At 48.4% G+C, this 20691-nt stretch overlaps 1 protein-coding gene across 6 annotated transcripts in view; it reads left to right on the plus strand.

Annotated features, from left to right (window-relative positions):
- The window catches only part of cep78 (centrosomal protein 78), a 152506-nt gene that overhangs the window by 41325 nt on the left and 90490 nt on the right, over positions 1 to 20691 (plus strand). For all 6 annotated transcript variants that reach the window (XM_072516631.1, XM_072516633.1, XM_072516632.1 and 3 more), the window contains exons 4-6: positions 7809 to 7881; positions 7971 to 8074; positions 8212 to 8386. In XM_072516631.1, the coding sequence (XP_072372732.1) occupies positions 7809 to 7881; positions 7971 to 8074; positions 8212 to 8386 (352 nt within the window). The remainder of the gene's footprint in view (positions 1 to 7808; positions 7882 to 7970; positions 8075 to 8211; positions 8387 to 20691) is intronic.

The following is a 20691-nucleotide window of genomic DNA, read 5'->3' on the forward strand; positions in this document are numbered from 1 at the left end:
ACTATACCAACATTCGGCAGGAGCTGGGGAATGTGGATTGGGAGCAGCTGTTTGAAGGTAAATCCACATTTGATATGTGGGAGGCTTTTTAAAAAAAAAAATATTTTATTCAAATTTTTTTGGCCAAACAAAACAATACAAAGGTTTTCCCTTTTACAACAATAAAACAGTATAAATAACAGTGGCCGTTTTTAACAAATAAATAAATAATATATATATATAAACTAAATGGCAACTGCCATATCAAAAATAATAACTCTCCAAAAATAAAATCAAACAACCCAATATACATAGCCTAATACAAAAACACCCCTGAGGACCCGCCCGGGCTCTTCACCCCCCCTCCCCCCCTCCCCCCTGGGTTGCTGCTGTTACCTTCCCATTTCCTTTATCGTTCTGCGAGGTAGTCAATGAACGGTTGCCACCGCCTGTGAACCCTTGAGCCGAACCCCTTAGTGCGAACTTTATCCGTTCTAGTTTTATAAACCCTGCCATGTCATTTATCCAGGTCTCCACGCCCGGGGTTTTGGCTTCTTTCCACATAAGCAATATCCTTCGCCGGGCTACTAGGGACGCAAAGGCCAAGACATTAGCCTTTTTCGCCTCCTGCAGTCCCGGCTCTTCTGCAGCCCCGAATATAGCCAACCCCCAGCCTGGCTCGACCCGGACCCCCACCACCTTTGAAAGCACCTTTGCCACCCCGACCCAGAACCCCTGCAGGGCCGGACATGACCAAAACATGTGGGTGTGGTTTGCTGGGCTTCTCGAGCATCTCCCACACCTACCCTCTACCCCAAAAAATTTACTGAGCCTTGCTCCGGTCATATGCGCCCTGTGTAAAACCTTGAAATGTATCAGGCTTAGCCTGGCGCACGAGGACGGCGAGTTTACCCTACGTAGGGCATCAGCCCACAGCCCCTCCTCAATCTCTTCCCCCAGCTCTTCTTCCCATTTCCCCTTCAGCTCATCCACCATGATCTCCCCCTCGTCCCTCATTTCCCTGTATATATCCGACACCCGACCATCCCCCACCCATGTCCCTGAGATCACTCTATCTTGAATCTCCTACATCGGGAGCTGCGGGAATTCCCTCACCTGCTGCCTCGCAAAAGCCCACAGTTGCATGTATCGAAATTCATTCCCTTGGGGCAACCCATATTTTTCCGTCAGCGCTCCCGTCTACGAACAGATCTCTCAGTTGCACAACCCCAGCTCTCTGCCATGCTCCAAATCCCCCATCCATTCTCCCCGGGACAAACCTATGGTTATTTCTTATCGGGGACTGCACCGAGGCTCCCGTCCTTCCCCTATGTCGTCTCCACTGCCCCCAAATTTTTTGTGTTGCCACCACCACTGGACTTGTGGTGTATTTCTTTGGGGAGAACGGCAACGGCGCCGTCACCATTGCTTGTAGGCTGGTTCCTTTGCAGGACGCCATCTCCAATCTCTTCCACGCCGCTCCCTCCCCTTCTCCCATCCACTTACACACCATTGAGATATTGGCGGCCCAGTAGTATTCACTTAGGCTCGGTAGTGCCAGCCCCCCCCTATCCCTGCTACGCTGCAAGAACCCCCTCCTCACTCTCGGGGTCTTCCTGGCCCACACAAAACTCATGACACTTTTCTCAATTCTCTTGAAAAAAGCCTTCGTGACCATCACCGGAAGGCACTGAAACACAAAAAGGAATCTTGGGAGGACTACCATTTTGACCGCCTGCACCCTATCCACCAGTGACAGGGGCACCATGTCCCATCTCTTAAAATCCTCCTCCATCTGTTCCACCAATCTTGTTAAATTAAGCCTATGTAAGGTTCCCCAACTCCTGGCTATCTGAATCCCTAAGTACCGGAAATCTCTTGTCACCTTCCTCAGCGGTAAGTCATCTATTTCCCTGCTCTGCTCCCCCGGATGCACCACAAACAACTCACTCTTCCCCATATTCAATTTGTACCCCGAAAATTCCCCAAACTCCCCAAGTGTCTGCTTTATCTCAGGCATCCCCTCCACTGGGTCCGCAACATACAGCAATAAATCATCTGCATACAAAGATACCCGGTGTTCTTCTCCTCCCCTGAGTACTCCCCTCCACTTCCTGGAGCCCCTCAGTGCTATGGCCAGGGGCTCAATCGCCAATGCAAACCGTAACGGAGACAGGGGACACCCCTGCCTCGTCCCTCTATGAAGACGGAAGTAGTCAGACCTCTGTCTGTTCGTGACCACGCTCGCCACCGGGGCCCTATACAGCAGCTGTACCCGTCCGATATACCCTTCTCCAAAACCAAATCTCCTCAGCACCTCCCACAGATAATCCCACTCCACTCTGTTGAATGCTTTCTCGGCGTCCATCGCCACCACTATCTCCGCCTCCCCCTCTGGTGGGGGCATCATCATTACCCCTAGCAACCTCCGTATGTTCGTGTTCAGCTGTCTCCCCTTAACGAACCCAGTTTGATCCTCGTGGACCACCCCCGGGACACAGTCCTCTCTCCTCGTCGCCATCACCTTAGCCAGGAGCTTAGCATCTACATTTAAAAGGGAAATGGGCCTGTAGGACCCACACTGCAGCGGGTCTTTTTCCTTCTTCAAAAGGAGCGATATCGTTGTCTCCGACATAGTCGGGGGCAGCTGCCCCCTTTCCCTGGCCTCATTAAAGGTTCTAGTCAAAAGCGGGGCCAGTAGGTCCATATACTTCCTATAAAATTCCACCGGGAATCCGTCCGGTCCCAGGGCCTTCCCCGCCTGCATGCTCCCAATCCCTTTTACCACCTCCTCCATCTCAATCTGTGCTCCCAGTCCCGCCCTCTCCTGCTCCTCCACCTGAGGGAATTCCAGCTGATCCAGGAAATGCATCATTCCCTCCTTCCCTTCTGGGGGCTGAGCCTTATATAACCTCTCCTAAAATGCCTTGAACACCCCGTTCACTCTCTCCGCTCCCCGTTCCATCTCTCACCCCACCTATCTCCCTCGCTGCTCCCCTCTTCCTCAATTGGTGGGCCAGTAGCCGACTCGCCTTCTCTCCATACTCATACTGTACACCCTGTGCCCTCCTCCACTGTGCCTCTGCCTTACCCGTGGTCAGCAGATCAAATTCCACATGTAGCCTTTGTCTTTCCCTGTAAAGTCCCTCCTCCGGTGCCTCCGCATATTGCCTGTCCACCCTCTCAAGTTCTTTCAGCAATCGCTCCCTTTCTTTACCCTCTTGCTTCCCTTTATGTGCCCTTATGGATATCAGTTCCCCTCTAACCACTGCCTTCAACGCCTCCCAGACCACTCCCACCTGAACCTCTCCATTGTCATTAAGCTCCAAGTACCTTTCGATGCACCCCCTCACCCTTAAACATACCCCCTCATCCGCCAATAAGCCCATATCCATTCTCCAGAGTGGGTGCTGTTCTTTTTCCTCTCCTACCTCCAGGTCTACCCAATGTGGAGCGTGGTCCGAAATGGCTATGGCCGTATATTCCGTCCCTGTCACCTTCGGAATCCGTGCCCTTCCCAAGACAAAAAAGTCTATCCGTGAGTATACTCTATGAACATGAGAGAAAAATGAGAACTCCTTGCTCCTAGACCTACTAAATCTCCAGGGGTCTACCCCTCCCATCTGTTCCATGAAGTCCTTGAGTACCCTGGCCGCTGCCGGCCTCCTCCCGGTCCTGGACCTCGACCGGTCCAACCCTGGATCAAGCACCGTATTGAAGTCTCCCCACATTACCAACTTTCCTGCCTCCAGGTCCGGGATATGTCCCAACATACGCCTCATAAAATTTGCATCATCCCAGTTCGGGGCATATACGTTCACCAGAACCACCGCCTCCCCTTGCAATCTGCCACTCACCATCACATATCTACCCCCACTATCCGCCACTATGGTCCTTGCCTCAAATATTACCCGTTTCCCCACTAAGATAGCCACCCCCCTGTTCTTCTCATCTAAACCCGAATGAAACACCTGCCCCACCCATCCTTTACGTAGTCTGACCTGGTCTATCAGTTTCAGATGCGTCTCCTGCAACATAACCACATCTGCCTTAAATTTCTTTCGGTGTGCGAGTACCCGTGCCCTTTTAATCGGCCCGTTCAGCCCTCTCACGTTCCACGTGATCAGCCGGGTTGGGGGGCTCTTTACCCCCCCACTTGTCGACTAGCCATCCCCTTTTTTAACCCAGCTCCTCACCCGGTTCCCACGTACCCGTATATCCCCCCGCGGCGCCCTCCCGCCTCGACCACCCCATCCCATAACAGCTCCCCCTTCTCCTTAGCAGCAGCAACCCAGTTAACCGCCCCCCCCCTCCTCTACATCCCCCTCTAGCGTAGTTGCACCCCCCCGTGTTGCTCCCAGAAGTCAGCGAACTCTGGCTGACCTCGGCTTCTCCCCTTGTCCTCGGCCCCCCCTCCTTCCTGCGTCCCTGTTCCCGCCATGATTACCATAGCGCGGGAACAAAGCCCGCGTTTCCCACTCGGCCCCGCCCCTAATGGCCGGCGCCCACAGTTCCTCATACTCTCTCTCTTCCCCCCCCCCCCCCCACCCTTTTTCCTCGCCCCACATAATCACCCCACCACTTTGTCCCAATAGTTCTTTCTCTTGCCCGACTATTCCAGCTTCTCGTCCACAATGAATGTTAACGCCTCTTCTGCCGTCTCAAAGTAGTGGTGCTTCCCTTGGTGTGTGACGCACAATCTTGCCGGTTGCAACATTCCAAACTGGATCTTCTTTTTGTGAAGCACCGCCTTAGCCCGATTAAAACTTGCCCTCCTTCTCGCCACCTCCGCACTCCAGTCCTGGTACATGCGGTTCACCGTGTTCTCCCACTTACAGCTCCGAGTTTTCTTCGCCCATCTGAGGACCGTCTCTCTGTCATTATAGCGGAGAAACCTCGCCACTATAGCTCGGGTTATTTCTCCAGCCTTCGGTCTTCGCGCCAGAACTTGATAAGCTCCCTCCACCTCCAAGGGGCCCGTCGGGGCCTCCGATCCCATTAGCGAGTGAAGCATCGTGCTCACATATGTCCCGACGTCCGCCCCTTCTGCGCCTTCGGAAAGACCCAGAACTCTTAGATTCTTCCTCCTCGAGTTATTCTCCAGTACTTCCAACCTTTCCACACACCTTTTGTGCTGTGCCTCGTGCGTCTCTGTCTTCACCACCAGGCCCTGTATTTCGTCTTCATTTTCAGCAGCCTTTGCCTTCACGACCCGAAGCTCCAGCTCTTGTGTCCTCTGCTCCTCCTTTAGCCCTTCAATCGCCTGTAATATCGGGGCCAACAGCTCCTTCTTCAACTCCTTTTTCAGCTCTTCCACACAGCGCCGCATGAACTCTTGTTGGTCCGGGCCCCATAACAAGCGGCCACCTTCCGACGCCATCTTGCTTTGAGCTTCCCTTCCTTGCCGCTGCTCCAGAGGATCCTCCGCAATCCGGCCGCTATCCTCTCCCTTATCCATGCGTGTCCGGGGGGGATTCCCTTCTGGTTTACCGCACAGTGTTTTTGGCCGTTTAAATTGCCGTTGGGGCTCCTATTAAGAGCCCATAGGTCCGTTCCACCGGGAGCTGCCGAAACGTGCAACTTAGCTGGTCATCGCCGCACCCGGAAGTCTGTGGGAGGCTTTTAAAGAGAGGTTGTTTAGAGTGCAGGACAGACATGTCCCTGTGAAAATGAGGGATAGAAATAACAAGATTAGGGAACCATGGATGACAGTTGAAATTGTGAGACTAGCTAAGAGGAAAAAGGAAGCATACATAGGGTCTAGGCGACTGAAGACAGACTAAGCTTTGGAAGAATATCGGGAATGTAGGACTAATCTGAACGAGGAATCAAGAGGGCTAAAAGGGGTCATGAAATATCTTTAGCAAACAGGGTTAAGGAAAATCCCAAAGCCTTTTATTCATATATAAGGAGCAAGAGGATAACTAGAGAAAGGGTTGGCCCACAAGGACAAAGGAGGAAAGTTATGCGTGGAGTCAGAGAAAATGGGTGAGATTCTTAACAAGTACTTTGCATCGGTATTCACCGAGGAGAGGGACATGACGGATGTTGAGGCTAGGGATAGATGTTTAATTACTCTAGGTCAAGTCGGCATAAAGAGGGAGGATGTGTTGGGTATTCTAAAAGGCATTAAGGTGGACAAGTCCCCAGGTCTGGATGGGATCTATCCTAGGTTCCTGAGGGAAGTGAGAGCTGGGGCCTTAACAGATATCTTTGCAGCATCCTTGAACTGGAGAATTGCTAATGTTGTCCCCTTGTTTAAGAAGGGTAGCAGGGATAATCCAGGTAATTATAGACCGGTGAGCCTGACATCAGTGGTAGGGAAGCTGCTGGAAAAGATACTGAGTAATAGGATCTATTCCCATTTGGAAGAAAATGGGCTTATTAGTGATAGGCAACATGGTTTTGTGCAGGGAAGGTCATGTCTTACCAACTTAATAGAATTCTTTGAGGAAGTGACAAAGTTGATTGATGAGGGAAGGGCTGTAGATGTCATGTACATGGACTTCAGTAAGGCATTTGATAAGGTTCCCCATGGTAGGCTGAGGGAGAAAGTGAAGTCTCATGGGGTCCAGGTTGTACTAGCTAGATGGATAAAGAACTGGCTGGGCAACAGGAGACAGAGAGTAGTAGTAGAAGGGAGTTTCTCAAAATGGAGAACTGTGACCAGTGGTGTTCCACAGGGATCCGTGCTGGGACCACTGTTGTTTGTGATATACATAAATGATCTGGATGAAGTATGCGTGGAAAGTTCTTTACGCAGAGGGTGGTGGGTGTCTGGAACGCATTGCCGGCAGAGGTGGTAGAGGTGGGCACGATGGCGTCATTTAAGAGGTATCTAGACAGATACATGAATGGGCAGGGAGCAGAGGGATACAGATCCTTAGAAAATAGGCGACAGTTTTAGATAGAGGATCTGGATCGTCGCAGGCTTGGAGGGCCGAAGGGCATGTTCCTGTGCTGTAATTTTTCTTTGTTCTTTAAACCGGAGCACCTGGAGGAAACCCATGCAGACACTGGGAGAATGTGCAGACTCCGCACAGACATTGACCCAAGCTGGGAATCGAACCCGGGTCCCTGGCACTGTGAAGCAACAGTGCTAACCACTGTGCTACCATGTTGCCCATATAATGATGTAATAAATGATTACAAAGCAGCTCTAATTGAATGCCTGTGACTTTTACTGCTAAGGCATATGTATGAATAATAGTCATTTGAGTTAGATGCTAAAGTGTACCTATGGAGTTATGTTCCTGCCAGTTGTCTATGGAAGGTATTTTAGGCCTACCTTTTGACAGGTTGGAGGAGGCTGTGAAAATTGATAAAAAAGGTGAAATGGTTTGGGGACTGTTCTTTTGAGTAAGCTCATTAATTTTAAATATTTAAATAAAGCCGCTTTCTTCGAATTTTGAGAGCAGTTTGAATTTAACGGCTGTGGTTAGGTTTACAATGGCACAGGCTTCCTTGCCTGGCTAGTGGCTGCTTGGTAGGAATCAGAATTAAAAACGCTAATGAGGTCTTGCCGCTAAATATAGCGGAACATCCTCCTTCCCAGCTCTTGCTTCGTCCCTTCCTCCCTGCTTCCCTTGATCATACTAGGACCAAAGTCTTCATTCAGGAAATTACCCAACTAAATTAATTAAATTGAAATTTAATAACTAGGCTTATCAAATGGTAATTGGTAGTTGATACAAATGAGGCAATTAATCAATATAAATACCTCTCAAACTTAAGTCTCAACCGCAGAATGTTAATGTACTTTTCATACAATATCCATCCATAACTGCTTTTTGATATATTAATTGTAAATGTCATGTGCAATTCTTTAGGGTTTATCCAGGACAAAGACACTACAGAACCTTTCATTAGCTTATTGTCCAATAGGAGATGATGGACTGAAAAGTAAGTTACTATTTCTATCAGATTTTTTTACAATTTGGTAACTCATAATGTTAAGTATTCACGTTTTGTAAAATCTAAATTTTCTTCAGTCATTTGCGAGAGTGTGAAGAACTCGGCAACTATCAAAACAGTTAACTTCACGGGTTGTAACTTAACATGGCGTGGAGCAGAGCACATGACCAACATTATTAAGGCAGGTTTTTATTACTGTTCCTTCAGAGATGCCTTTTAAACAGTTTTAAATCACAAAGCATTCAACGCAAAAGTTTGACTTGCATGGCAATTACAAACTAATTTAACACTGTAAAGGTCATGTGCTTTTTTGTGCAGCATCAAGCAACAAAAAGACATAGTCAAGTCTGGGCAGAGAGTCTTCGTTACAGGCGTCCTGATCTAGATTGTATGACTGGTTTGCGTCGCATTACCATGAATTGTAATACATTGATTGGTGATATTGGAGCTGCTGCCTTTGCAGATGCCCTCAAAGATGACCTTTGGCTTAAAGGTATGTTGAGCTGAAAGAATTATTGCTGTTTTTGTTATACAGATGAATTTTAAATATAAAGGTATGAACTTCATTTGGGTTTGAAAATTAACTTCATAGAGGATAAACATAATCCTGTTTACTCCTATCCAGTGTAACTGATTGCGCAGTTGGTTTTGAAATGTACCCATGGTATCCCAATAGAACAGTGGGAGGAATAATGCAGATTAGGAAGTTCCCAGAATTGATCTTCAGCCTGCCGGATTTGCTAATCTTAGTTGGTTTGAAGTTGAGTCAAGAACATCTGAAAAAGAGAGGGGGAAAATCGGCTGTGTTCCAGCTTCTGATTCCTAACTTGGCTATGTTGATATCAAATGGATATGGGATTTGGCTCACAAACACAAAAAATGAACTGGTCCTCAGTTGGCAATTTAGCAAGAAAACAAAATGACCTGTTTTGCTGTGTTACCCTATTTTCATTAAATAGAAGCTCCAAATGTTTAAATTGATTTCCAACCTGTGCTACTCTTATTCCTAATCTTTCTTTGTTGACAGGGCTGAGAAAGTTTATGTTTATCCTTGAATCAGTCCAGGGTGGTATCATACAGAGCAAGGTCAGCAAAGTAAGAGATGCAACAGCAGCCCTATAGCAGACCATTAATAAATCAAATGTTACGAGTATGATGATACAGAAGGGATATTAAAGGGAATCCTTTTCCAAGTACATCCTTTGCCAGAAAATGGTTACATATGTAAGGCTTCTGTGTGGAGTCTGGAAATTATAATAGTTTTCAATTTCTAATTCTGAATAGTTCTCATATTTCAAGGTTCATGCCACCTCCATTCCCCCACTAATGGGGGAAATCAGGGTTTGAATTGTAAACTTGCTCTTGAGCACTAATTGCATAGTGGTATTGGTAGAGGCCTGCCTACTACTCAACCTACTGCTAGCATGTGGCCCAAGGGAATTTAAAAGGAGAAAATATCTGCGATCCAGGGAAGCTGAAAAATGCACCAGTGAATATGCTTGAACAACCTGTAAAACAATACATCAATTAGTATCTGTGGTGAAAATAGGTAATTTATTGTTAAAAATTAGACTAGCCCCCACAGCTGGAAATATAGCAGCTAAGCAGAGTATATAATGGAATGGAACCAAAGGAAATAGAAACGAAATGCAGCCACAAGTTCTCTCATCTGCACACACAAAGCAGACTGATCTGTTAAGTTTTTAAATGGGGAAATAGTTAAATGGCTGAAGTGATATAAACATCGAAAATAGAAAAAAATGAGATAACTTAAAGATATTTATGAGATATAGAATGTACAAGTTGAGATGGGCTCCAGCAGCTCAGGTGAAGAATATAACCAAAGGCAGCATTGTTTTCCAATGGAGGATACTCATCCCAAGCACCAACCTAATGCCAATGCACATGCCAGCCAAAAGTATAAGAGATAATGTCACGGCTGTACTGGCATAATATATTTTTGAAGGCTACATTTAAAAAAAAAGACTGAACATCAAGATGGCTCCTGAGAAATTGCCTTATTGCTGAAAGATGACAAATATACCTCTTATTGCTACTCAATGTTTGTCAGACCAGGAGATAAACAAAACTCCACTGACACTTTTCATTATAAAAATGCAAATTTGCTTTCTCAAAAGTTTTAATGTACTGACACCATGGGTAGGAGAAGTCCATCTGCCTAATGGGATTATCTCAATACCTCATTTGGACTATGACCCGATACTGACATGATGTCACATGATTCCATGACCAACTTGCTCCCTGTTAACAGATCTTAAAAAGCTCAAACTGACTTCACAGAGTGCCACCTTCACCAAGTCACATCTTCGTTGATCAAGGATGACAAGCAAAGTCATTTGACTGCTGTTATCAACCAGGCTGTCGAACGAGCCACATCCATGTACCTTGAAAGAGAGATCAGAGACCTCTTTCTCTCCTCCCTGTTCCAGTTTTTAGACCTACCTGTAGGATTTCTTATTTTAAAATAAGAGACGGGGTCCGGTGATAGTTTGAGATTGAGTTTATTGCAAAACTTAATTAGTACAGTTTCAAATATAAACAAGAGAAACAAAAGGCCCAGTGGGGCAAAAGGGAGAAAACAATGGAAAGAGAACCAAGAAGAGAGCGAGCACATGAGCACCATGGGTTTTATACCTCCACGTTTTGGTACTGCTTCCTCTCTGCCTCCTTTTGGCTGACAAGTTTTATATCGTTGATCCAGGATTCCACGCTTGGAGGCCTCGCATCCTTCCACTGAAGAAGAATCCTTCGCCGGGCTACCAGGGATGCAAAGGCCAGAATACCGGCCTCTTTCGCCTCTTGCACTCCCGGCTCCTCTGCCACCCCAAATATTGCGAGCCCCCAGCCCGGTTTGACCCTGGATCCTATCACCCGCGACACCGTCCTTGCAAAGCCCTTCCAAAATTCCTCCAAAATTCCTCCAGCGCTGGGCACGCCCAGAACATATGGGTGTGATTTGCTGGGCTCCCTGAGCACCTAACACATCTGTCCTCACCCCCAAAAAACCGGCTCATCCTTGTCCCGATCATGTGAGCCCTGTGCAGCACCTTAAACTGTATGAGGCTGAGCCTCGCGCACGATGAGGAAGAGTTCACCCTCCCTAGGGCATCTGGCCACGTCCCTTCCTCAATCTCCTGTCCCAACTCCTCCTCCCACTTACCTTTCACCTCCACCACCGAGGCCTCCTCCACCTCCTGCATCACCTGGTAAGTTTCCGAGATCTTTCCCACTCCCCCCCCCCCCCCCCCCCCCCCCCCCCCCCCCCCCGAGAGCACCCTGTCCTGTACTGTGTGTGGCAGCAGCCGCGGGAATTCCACCACCTGCCGCCTGGCAAACGCCCTTACCTGTAAGTACCTGAAGGTGTTCCCCGGGGGGAGCCCGTACTTCTCCTCCAGCTCACCCAGGCTCGCAAACTTCCCGTCCACAAACAGATCCCCCAACCTTTGTATCCCTGCCCTGTGCCACCCCGAAAACCCTCCATCTGTTCTCCCTGGGACGAACCGGTGGTTCCCCCGTATTGGGGCCCACACCGAGGCCCCAGATTCCCCCCTGTGCCGCCTCCACTGCCCCCAGATTATGACGGCAGCCACCACCACCGGGCTCGTGGTTTACCTCCTTGGAGGGAACGGCAGCGGCGCCGTTGCCAGCGCCCCCAGACTCGTACCCACACAAGACGCTGTCTCCAGCCTCTTCCATGCATCCCCCTCCCCCTGCATCACCCACCTGCGCACCATCGGCGCATTGGCGGCCCAGTAGTACCCACAGAGGTTGGGCAGCGCCCGCCCCTCCCTATCTCTACTCCGCTCCAGGAACACCCTTCTCACCCTCGGAGTCCCTCGCGCCCACACAAACCCCATTATACTCCTGTTGACCCGCCTAAAATAGGCCTTTGGGATAAACACGGGTAGGCACTGGAACAGAAACAAAAACCTTGGGAGCACCGTCATTTTGACTGACTGCACCCTACCCACCATGGACAGCGGCAACGTGCCCCACCTCTTGAACTCCTCCTCCATTTGCTTCACCAGCCTTGTGAAATTAAGCCTATGCAGGCCCCCCCAGCTCCTGGCCACCTGGACCCCCAAATACCTGAAGCTCTTCTCCACCCTTTTTAGTGGGAGCTCACCAATCCCCCTCTCCTGGTCCCCTGGGTGAACCACAAACAGCTCGCTCTTCCCCATATTGAGCTTGTACCCCGAGAAATCCCCAAATTCCCTAAGGATCCTCATTACCTCCGGCATTCCCCCCACCGGGTCCGCCACATATAGCAGTAAGTCGTCCGCATAGAGCGACACCCTATGCTCCTCCCCACCCCGTACCAACCCCCTCCAGTTTCTCGACTCCCTCAGTGCCATAGCCAGGGGTTCAATCGCCAGTGCGAAGAGCAGGGGGGGCAGGGGACACCCCTGCCTCGTCCCTCGGTGCAACCAAAAGTACTCGGACCTCCTCCTGTTTGTGGCCACACTTGCCATCAGGACCTCATACAACAGCCTAACCCACCTGACAAACCCCTCCCCAAATCCAAACCTCTTCAGCACCTCCCACAGGTACCCCCACTCTACCCTATCGAAGACTTTCCCAGCGTCCATCGTCACCACTATCTCCGCCTCCCCCATCTCGCCGGCATAATGATAACGTTCAAAAGCCTCCGCACATTCGCATTCAACTGCCTCCCCTTCACGAACCCCGCCTGGTCTTCGTGGATGATCCCCACCCCTCGATTTTTGGCATCCAGCCCCAAATGAAACACCTGACCTACCCACCCTTTCCTCAATCTTACCTGGTCTGCCACCTTCAGTTGTGTCTCTTGGAGCATAACCACATCCGTCTTCAGCCCCCTCAGGTGCACGAACACGCAGGCCCGCTTGACCGGCCCATTCAGTCCCCTTACATTCCAGGTTATCAGCCGGATCAGGGGGCTACCCGCCCCCTCCCCCGCCAACTAGCCATAACCCCTCCTCGGCCAGCCAATCGCCCGCACCCCACGCCCGGCCCGTTCCCCACGGCGGCAGACCCCCGTCTCGACCGTTCCCCACTCGCTCCAGCTCCCCCTTGACCATAGCAGCAGCAACGCGATATCTCCCCCCCCCCCCGCGGGGCGAGGACCCATCCTGGTTGTTTTACTCCCCCCATTGCAGTTCTGCAAGTCAGCTGACTCCTGCTGACCCCGGCCACTCCCGCCTCTCCTTCGACTCCTCCCATTGTGTGACACACCCTCCTCTTCTGTTCCCCATCCGCAGGCTCTCCCCCTCCCCCTTCCATCCTAAGCGCGGGAAACAACCCTCGCTTCCCCGCCCCGGCCCCGCCTGCGCTTTCAACCTACCCGGCCCCGCCACCTCTGGCGCAGCTCCTTTTACAGGCCCAGTCCCCTCAGCCCCGTCTCACCGCCGGCCATCCACCCCTGTTCCATTTGCTTACCCCCCTCCAAGAGCTCCCCCTGACCAACCCAACCAAAACAGTGCCCAACCCGCCCTGACCACCTTCACCGACCAGAAAGAAAAACACAAAAAAAAAAGAAACCAAGCGCAAAGGACGCCCCCTCAAAAAGTAACGTATCAACCGCAATCCCCAAACGCCCATCCCGACCCTCAATCTGTGTCCAACCTCTCGGCCTGAACAAAGGCCCACGCCTCCTCTGCAGACTCAAAATAATGGTGCTGGTCCTTGTAGGTGACCCACAGTCGCGCCGGCTGCAACATGCCAAACTTCACCCCCTTCCTGTGTAGCACCACCTTCGCTCGATTGTACCCGGCCCTCTCTTCGCTACCTCCGCACTCCAGTCCTGGTATATACGAACCTCCGTTTTCTCCCACCTGCTGCTCCTCTCCTTGGCCCACCTGAGCACACACTCCCGATTGACGAACCGATGCAACCTCACCAGCACCGCCCACGGAGACTCGTTAGCCTTGGGCCTCCTCGCCAGTACTCTATGGGCCCCTTCCAGCTCCAGGGGTCCCTGGAAGGACCCCGGTCCCATCAGCGAGTTCAACATGGTGACCAGATAGGCCCCCACGTTCAGCCCCTCCAGCCCCTCCGGGAGGCCCAGAATCCGCAGATTCTTCCGCCTCGACCGATTCTCCAACTCCTTGAACCGCTCCTGCCATTTCTTGTGGAGCGCCTTGTGCGCCTCCACCTTTACCGCCAGGCCTAAGATCTTGTCATCGTTGTCGGAGATCTTTTGTCGGGCCTCGCGGATCGCCACCCCCTGGGCCGTCTGTGTCTTCAGCAGCTCATCAGTAGAAGCCTTCATCGGCTCAAGCAGGTCCGCTTTAATCTCTCTGAAGCAGCGCTGGATACCCTCCTGTTGCTCCTGCGCCCACTGCATCCACGCTGCCTGGTCTCCGCCTGCCGCCATTTTGTTCTTCTTCCCTCGCACCTTCTTCGGGTCCACCACCACCTTTTTAATCGCCCCGCTCCTGATAAAAGCCATATACTATCGGAGAATTGTTGTAATCTCCTTCCCACGCCGGGAAACGTCGAAAAAGTGCCGTTGGGGGCCCTGAAAAGAGCCCAAAAGTCCGTTTTTGCGGGAGCCGCCGAATGTGCGACTTAGCTCCGCATAACCGCAACCGGAAGTCCTGTGCTTACAATGTTACATTGTCATATCTGTAGCCTGAATTCTGAAGAGCTGATGTGTTCCCACAGTATACTTTCCCACAGTTACAGTATTTTCCAAACTTGGTTTTAATATTTCCCCTTGCTACTCGAGAAACTAGCCTCTAGCAGATCAACCTGAGGAGCCAGCACAACTATCTCTGCAAATTCAAAGCCGTCCCTTCAGATAACTTAACATAACTATGAAACATCAAGCCTTCCCCCTAAAAGGGACTGAATTAAATTCCATTTTTATAATTACTGATTTTATTTTCATAATTTATTTGTGTATGTAAGTGTCAGTGAGATGCCATCATTTTATGAACCTCCAGAGCAAAGGGTTTGGAAAATACACTACTCTTTTCCTTTTCAAATATAAAAGTTTGCTGCTGAGTTACTTAAAACTGACTTGAGGGTAAGAAATACATAAAACCACATAAAGATATATTTGATCACTTGCAATAAAAGGTAATACCTTAAAAATTGTCTGTAACAATGTTCACTTAACTGTTCTCTCTACAGATACTAACCAAATTGTTAAATGTTTCCAATGTTTTCTGTTTGATATCCAGCATCTGCATTTTATTTTGCTTTTGATCACAATTCTTCACCCAGGTGCTAAGACACCGGGTCTTAGTTGAAAATACTCTCCAGCACAAGTCAAAATTATTTTTGATGGGTAATGTTCACCGTTCATTGTACACAATGTTCACTGTTGGTTGAGTGACAGGAAACAAAGTATTGGTAAGCAGTTGTTTTGTGAATTTGAGGAATGTATAGAGTAATGTTCTGCAGGGGTCATTACTAGGCCCATTGTTTTTATTGATGTCTATAGATATTTAAACTTGGGCGTACAAAACACAATTTCAGACGATGCAGATAACACAAAAGTTGGAAGCAGAAGGTGAGCATTGTCAGCGTGGCGAGGGGGAAGGTGAGCATTGTTGGACTGGCGAGGGGAACGTGAGCATTCTCAGGCTGGCGATGAGTAAGGTGAGCATTGCTGGGGTGGTGAGGGGGAATGAGAGCACTGTCATGCTGGTGAGGGTGAAGGTGCGCACTGGCGTGCTGGCGAGGGTGAAGGTGAGCACTGTAGGGCTTGTGAGGGGGAAGGTGAGGCTGTTGGGCTGATGAGGGGGAAAGTGAGCACTATCTGGCTTGCAAATGGGAAAGTGAGCACTGTCGGGTGGCGAGGGGAAGGTGAGCTTTGCTGAGCTGCCGAGGCGGTAGATGAGCACTGTTGAGTGGCACAGGGGCACAAACATTGACAAGTGACATGGGAGTCTGATGAATGTTGTATGGTGGGGGCGGAGGGGGAATGGAGATTGAGCACTGTTGGGTCTGGTAAGGACGTGGTAAATACTGCAAGTCTCTGAAATGAAGGCAGAGCTTAAGATGCATATCTTCAGGGAGTCCAGTAGTAATAGCTTCATTGAGAATTTGGAGGCAGTTTCGCCAGCACTTCCGGTTGGGAACAGGGTCAAGGGAAATGCCGATTCGGGGAACCATAGATTTGAGCCAGGGAAGTGGGATGGAAATTTTCGGAGATGGGAGGAGAAAGGAATTGGGACACTAAAAGATTTGTTTCTTGGGGGTCGGTTTGCGGGATTGAAGGAGCTGGGAGCGAAGTATGGGCTGGAGCAGGGGGAACTATTTAGATACATGCAGGTTCAAGACTTTGCCAGAAAGGAGATACAGAGTTTCCCAGTAGAGCTGGCTTCCACATTGCTGGAGGAGGTGCTGACGACAGGGGGGTTGGAGAAGGGGGTAGTATCGGCAGTTTACGGGGCTATTTTGGAGGGGGAGAAGACGCCGCTGGAAGGGATCAAGGCAAAGTGGGAGGAAGAGGGTATGGAGGAGGGGTTCTGGTGTGAGGTACTCCGGAGGGTGAACGGTTCCACCTCGTGTGTGCGGTTGGGGCTGATACAGCTGAAGATGGTGTATAGAGCGCACCATACAAGGGCGAGGATGAGCCGGCTCTTTGAGTGGGTAGAAGATGTATGTGACTGTCGCGGGGGGGACCCGCAAACCACGTTCGCATGTTTTGGTTCTGTCCAAAGCTGGAGGATTACTGGAAGGAGGTAATCTCTAAAGTGGTGCACGTGAAACTGGACCCAGGCCCTCAGGAGGTCATATTCGGGGTGTTGGACCAGCCGGGGTTGGAAACTGGCGCGGAGGCAGATGTTGTAGCCTTCGTCTCGTTGATCGCCCAAAGGTGGATCCTGTTAGGGTGGAGATCAACCTCTCCACCCTGTGCCCTGGTATGGCGGGAGGATCTGCTGGAATTCTTGACGTTTGAAAAGGTCAAATTTGAACTGAAGGGAAGGATGGAGGGGTTCTACAATTCATGGGCGTTATTCATTATGCACTTTTGAGAATTGGATTACATCGAACATTAGAGCGAGGGGGGGGCTGAGGAGGGTTGGGAGGGAGTGACTTTATCTGCGAATGGTGACTATGGGTGATTCTGATTCCTTTTTGTCATTTCTTTATGTTAACATGCGGATTGATGTTTGGGGGTTTGGTGGGAGGATGGGATCATTGTTATTGATATGGGGATTGACATTACATTTGTTACTGATTAATGTTGGGTGTAAATTTGGGAGAAAATGTGAAAAAGGAGAATAAAAATATTTTAAAAAAAGATGCATATCTTCAATTCATGATGAAAAAGGGGTGTAATTTCACTTCTGTGCCACCCTCCTCGCGTGCACTCTTTTTAAGGGGCAATTTAGCTTTGCCAATCCGCCTACCCTGCATATCTTTGGGTTGTGGGGGTGAGACCAACGCAGAGATTGGGAGAATGTGCAAACTCCACACGGACAATGGGCTGGGACCGAACCCGGGTCCCTGGCGCTGTGAGGCAGCAGTGCTAACCACTGTGCCACCCTGCTTGCGTGCACTCTTGATGTGAGAATTGTACTTGACACTCCTATGGGAACACTACTGGAGGCTGACCCACTGCTGAATAGTTCTGCTGATTTTGGGAGGTGTTTAAGCACCTATAGCACCTCTTGTCGAATTAAAGTTAAAATATTTAGACATTTTGCATGATTACGTTTTCACTCTTAAAATATCTGTATAATTTTGCAACAAACTGTTTTGGCTTAATATAGTGTTTCTGGTGTTGAAGTATACTGCACTATTGTCTCATATTACATATTTAGATTTGTGTGTACAAATAACAGCTCACATGCCCCCTCGCCGTTAAGTAATGGGTTAAGGGACATTCCAATTAGTTGTCTCATTTATGTTAAGTATCCATTAATTGACACTGACATGTAAAAAGGCTTCAGGTGGCCTTTGTGTCAGGTGATGCGAAGATATAGTTTTGTGCAGAGTCTGTTAAAGTGAAATAAAGGTGTTTGTAAAAGGAGCAGTATCTTTGACTCTTTATACAACAGCAGCTAAACGTCCAACAAATGGTAGCAGAGGATGGTTGCTGTGCAATTGTGAAGGGTTGAAAGATACAACTTTTCCAGACCAAACCAAGGAGTGAGTAAGAAGAAAGAAAAAGAGTATATATGGCTGAACCTAGGATAAAGATGGCCGAATATGACTACCCCCCCCCCCCCCCTTATTTTCTGAAAGAGGATCATACGACCAATGGAGAAGTGCAGTAGTTATGTGGACTAAAGTAACTGCCTTGGGAAAGAGAAAGCAAGGTATGGCATTGGCTCTTTCTCTACCTTATGACAGTAAAATCCAAAGCAAAGTGTTTTCTGAGCTGGAATTGGAAGAGTTAGACTCAGAAGAAGGTCTGGAGACTCTTATTACATTATATGGACAAGATTTAGAAAAAGGATGACTTGTTAAGTGCATATGAAGCATGGGCGGATTTTGATAGGGTCCGGGAAATGGAGGATTTCTGCATGGGCAACGATATAATGGAATTTGGCAGACTATATAAAAGGCTTCAGAAACACAACCTGGAATTTCCAGTCTCTGTTGGCCTTTAAATTACTTGACTGTGCTAGAGTGAGCAACATGGATAGGCTCCTGGTTTTGACAGGAGATCAGTTTACAGATAAGGATACCTTATTTGATCAGATGACAGAAGCTTTAAAAAAGTTTCTGGGGAAACATTCGATTCCGATTGCTCTGATGACCCAAATAGGTCAGTCTGCAATAAAGCAGAATATGGAAGATACACTACTAACAGGATGGCGAAATCGCACGGCTACAAACAGGTTCCAAGACTATAGAAGGAGATCGGGACCCAGAAATTATGAAGACAGAAACCCAGTTAGAACCTACAATAGGAAGATGAACCCCAGAAATGCACGGGGTATGATAAATCGATGTTTTCGATGTGATTCTCAATACCATTATGCTTTCAACTGTCCTGCACGTTATAAGAGTGTTTGAAGTGACACAAGACACGGAAGAATCAGACGAGGAAAAGGATAGTGACCAGAAAGAAGGCATTGTCCTATTAACGAGCAGTCTTACGCCGATAATGAGGGTGTTGGTTGCAGAATCCTTCAATTGTGCAGTATTGAACAGTGGCTGCACATCTACTGTGTGTGGAATTGACTGGTTAAAATGTTACCTGGACTCCTTGAATGCTGAAAATCGTAACAAGGTTAAGGAATTTGAAAATTCCACGAGTTTCAGGTTTGGGGATGATAATACTCTGAAGTCACTGAAAAGAGTGGTGATCCCTTGCAATATTGCCAGAGTGAACCATTTCATTAGCACGGATGTTGTATCAAGTGAGATACCTTTGCTTCTGAGCAGACCGTCGGTGAAGAAAGCACATATGAAACTGGATATGGAACAGGATACGGCAACAGTCTTTGGAAGGACGGTGGACTTACAATTTACACAGTCGGGACACTATTGTATTCAATCATTGACAAACAACATTTCAAGTACAGTTGTTAAGGATGTGTTAATGGCAGTTGAAAATGGAACTTTAGCTGATAAAAAGCTTGTTGTATTAAAACTGCACAGGCAATTTGTGCATCCGTCTCCTCGGAGGCTGAAAATTTTATTAAAGGATGCAGGGGTAGGGGATGAAGACTATACTAAACTGATAGAACAGGTTAGTGATCGCTGTGAATTTGTAGGAAGTACAGAAGGACACCAGCATGACTGGTAGTAACCCTACCTTTGGCCAGGAATTTAACAACATTGTGGCCCTGGACCTTAAGATCTGGGATAAAGCCAATAATATATTTATTTTGCGTTTTGTAGATTTAGCAACCAGATTTAGTCAATCAATGATTGTACGAAGTAAATAAAAAGAGTAATTCTGAATCAAATCGCGGAAAAATGGATAGGGACAGGAATGGGCCCATCGGCAAAATTCCTTACGGACAATTTGCTAATGATGAGTTTAGGGATATGTGTGAAAACGTGAATATCACAGTTATGAATACGGCTGCGGAAAGCCCATTTAGTAATAGTGTGTGTGAAAGAAACCATGCGGTAATAGATGACATGCTCTGGAAAAGTTTGGCAGATAGACCAAACTGCAAGCTAAATTCAGCTTTAGCATGGGCGGTACATGCAAAGAATTCATTGCAGATGTTTGGGGGCTGTCGTCCCTATCAATTAGTGTTTGGTAGAAATCCTAAATTCCATCCATTTTAGATGAGCAGCCTCCAGCTTGGGAAGGGGCTACAATTAGTTCTGCCTTTGCTGAGCATTTAAATGCATGACAGAGCAGTTGAAAAGCTTTTTTGGAAGCAGATGTCTGAAATAATTGGCAGAGCTTTAAGACATGATGTACGGCCATCAAATACCGTTTTTCAGCAAGGAGACATAGTATACTATAAGAGAGACAATATTAATGAATGGAAAGGCCCAGGGAAGATCATGGGCATAGATGGCAAAACAATTATTTTGCAACATGGCAATCAAACTGTTAGGGTACATTCATCAAGGATAATGGGTACAGATTACAAATTGTCAAATTTAGACAGAGCAGACAGACATGACGAGGAACCAGAGTCATCTGGTACGCACTTGTTACAAAACGATGAGGACCAGTTGACTGATATAGACAGGGTTTCAGTAGAGGAACACAACACTTCTGATGAATTACAACAGGCCATTTTGCCAAATGGACAACTGCCAAAAGTTGGTACAAAAGTGACATACTTGCCCGAAGCGTCTAGTCAATGGAAGGATGCAACTGTTATTAGTAGAGCAGGGAAGGCCACTGGAAAGTATAAA

Source organism: Scyliorhinus torazame, chromosome 9, assembly GCF_047496885.1.
Source record: "Scyliorhinus torazame isolate Kashiwa2021f chromosome 9, sScyTor2.1, whole genome shotgun sequence".
NCBI lineage: Eukaryota > Metazoa > Chordata > Chondrichthyes > Carcharhiniformes > Scyliorhinidae > Scyliorhinus > Scyliorhinus torazame.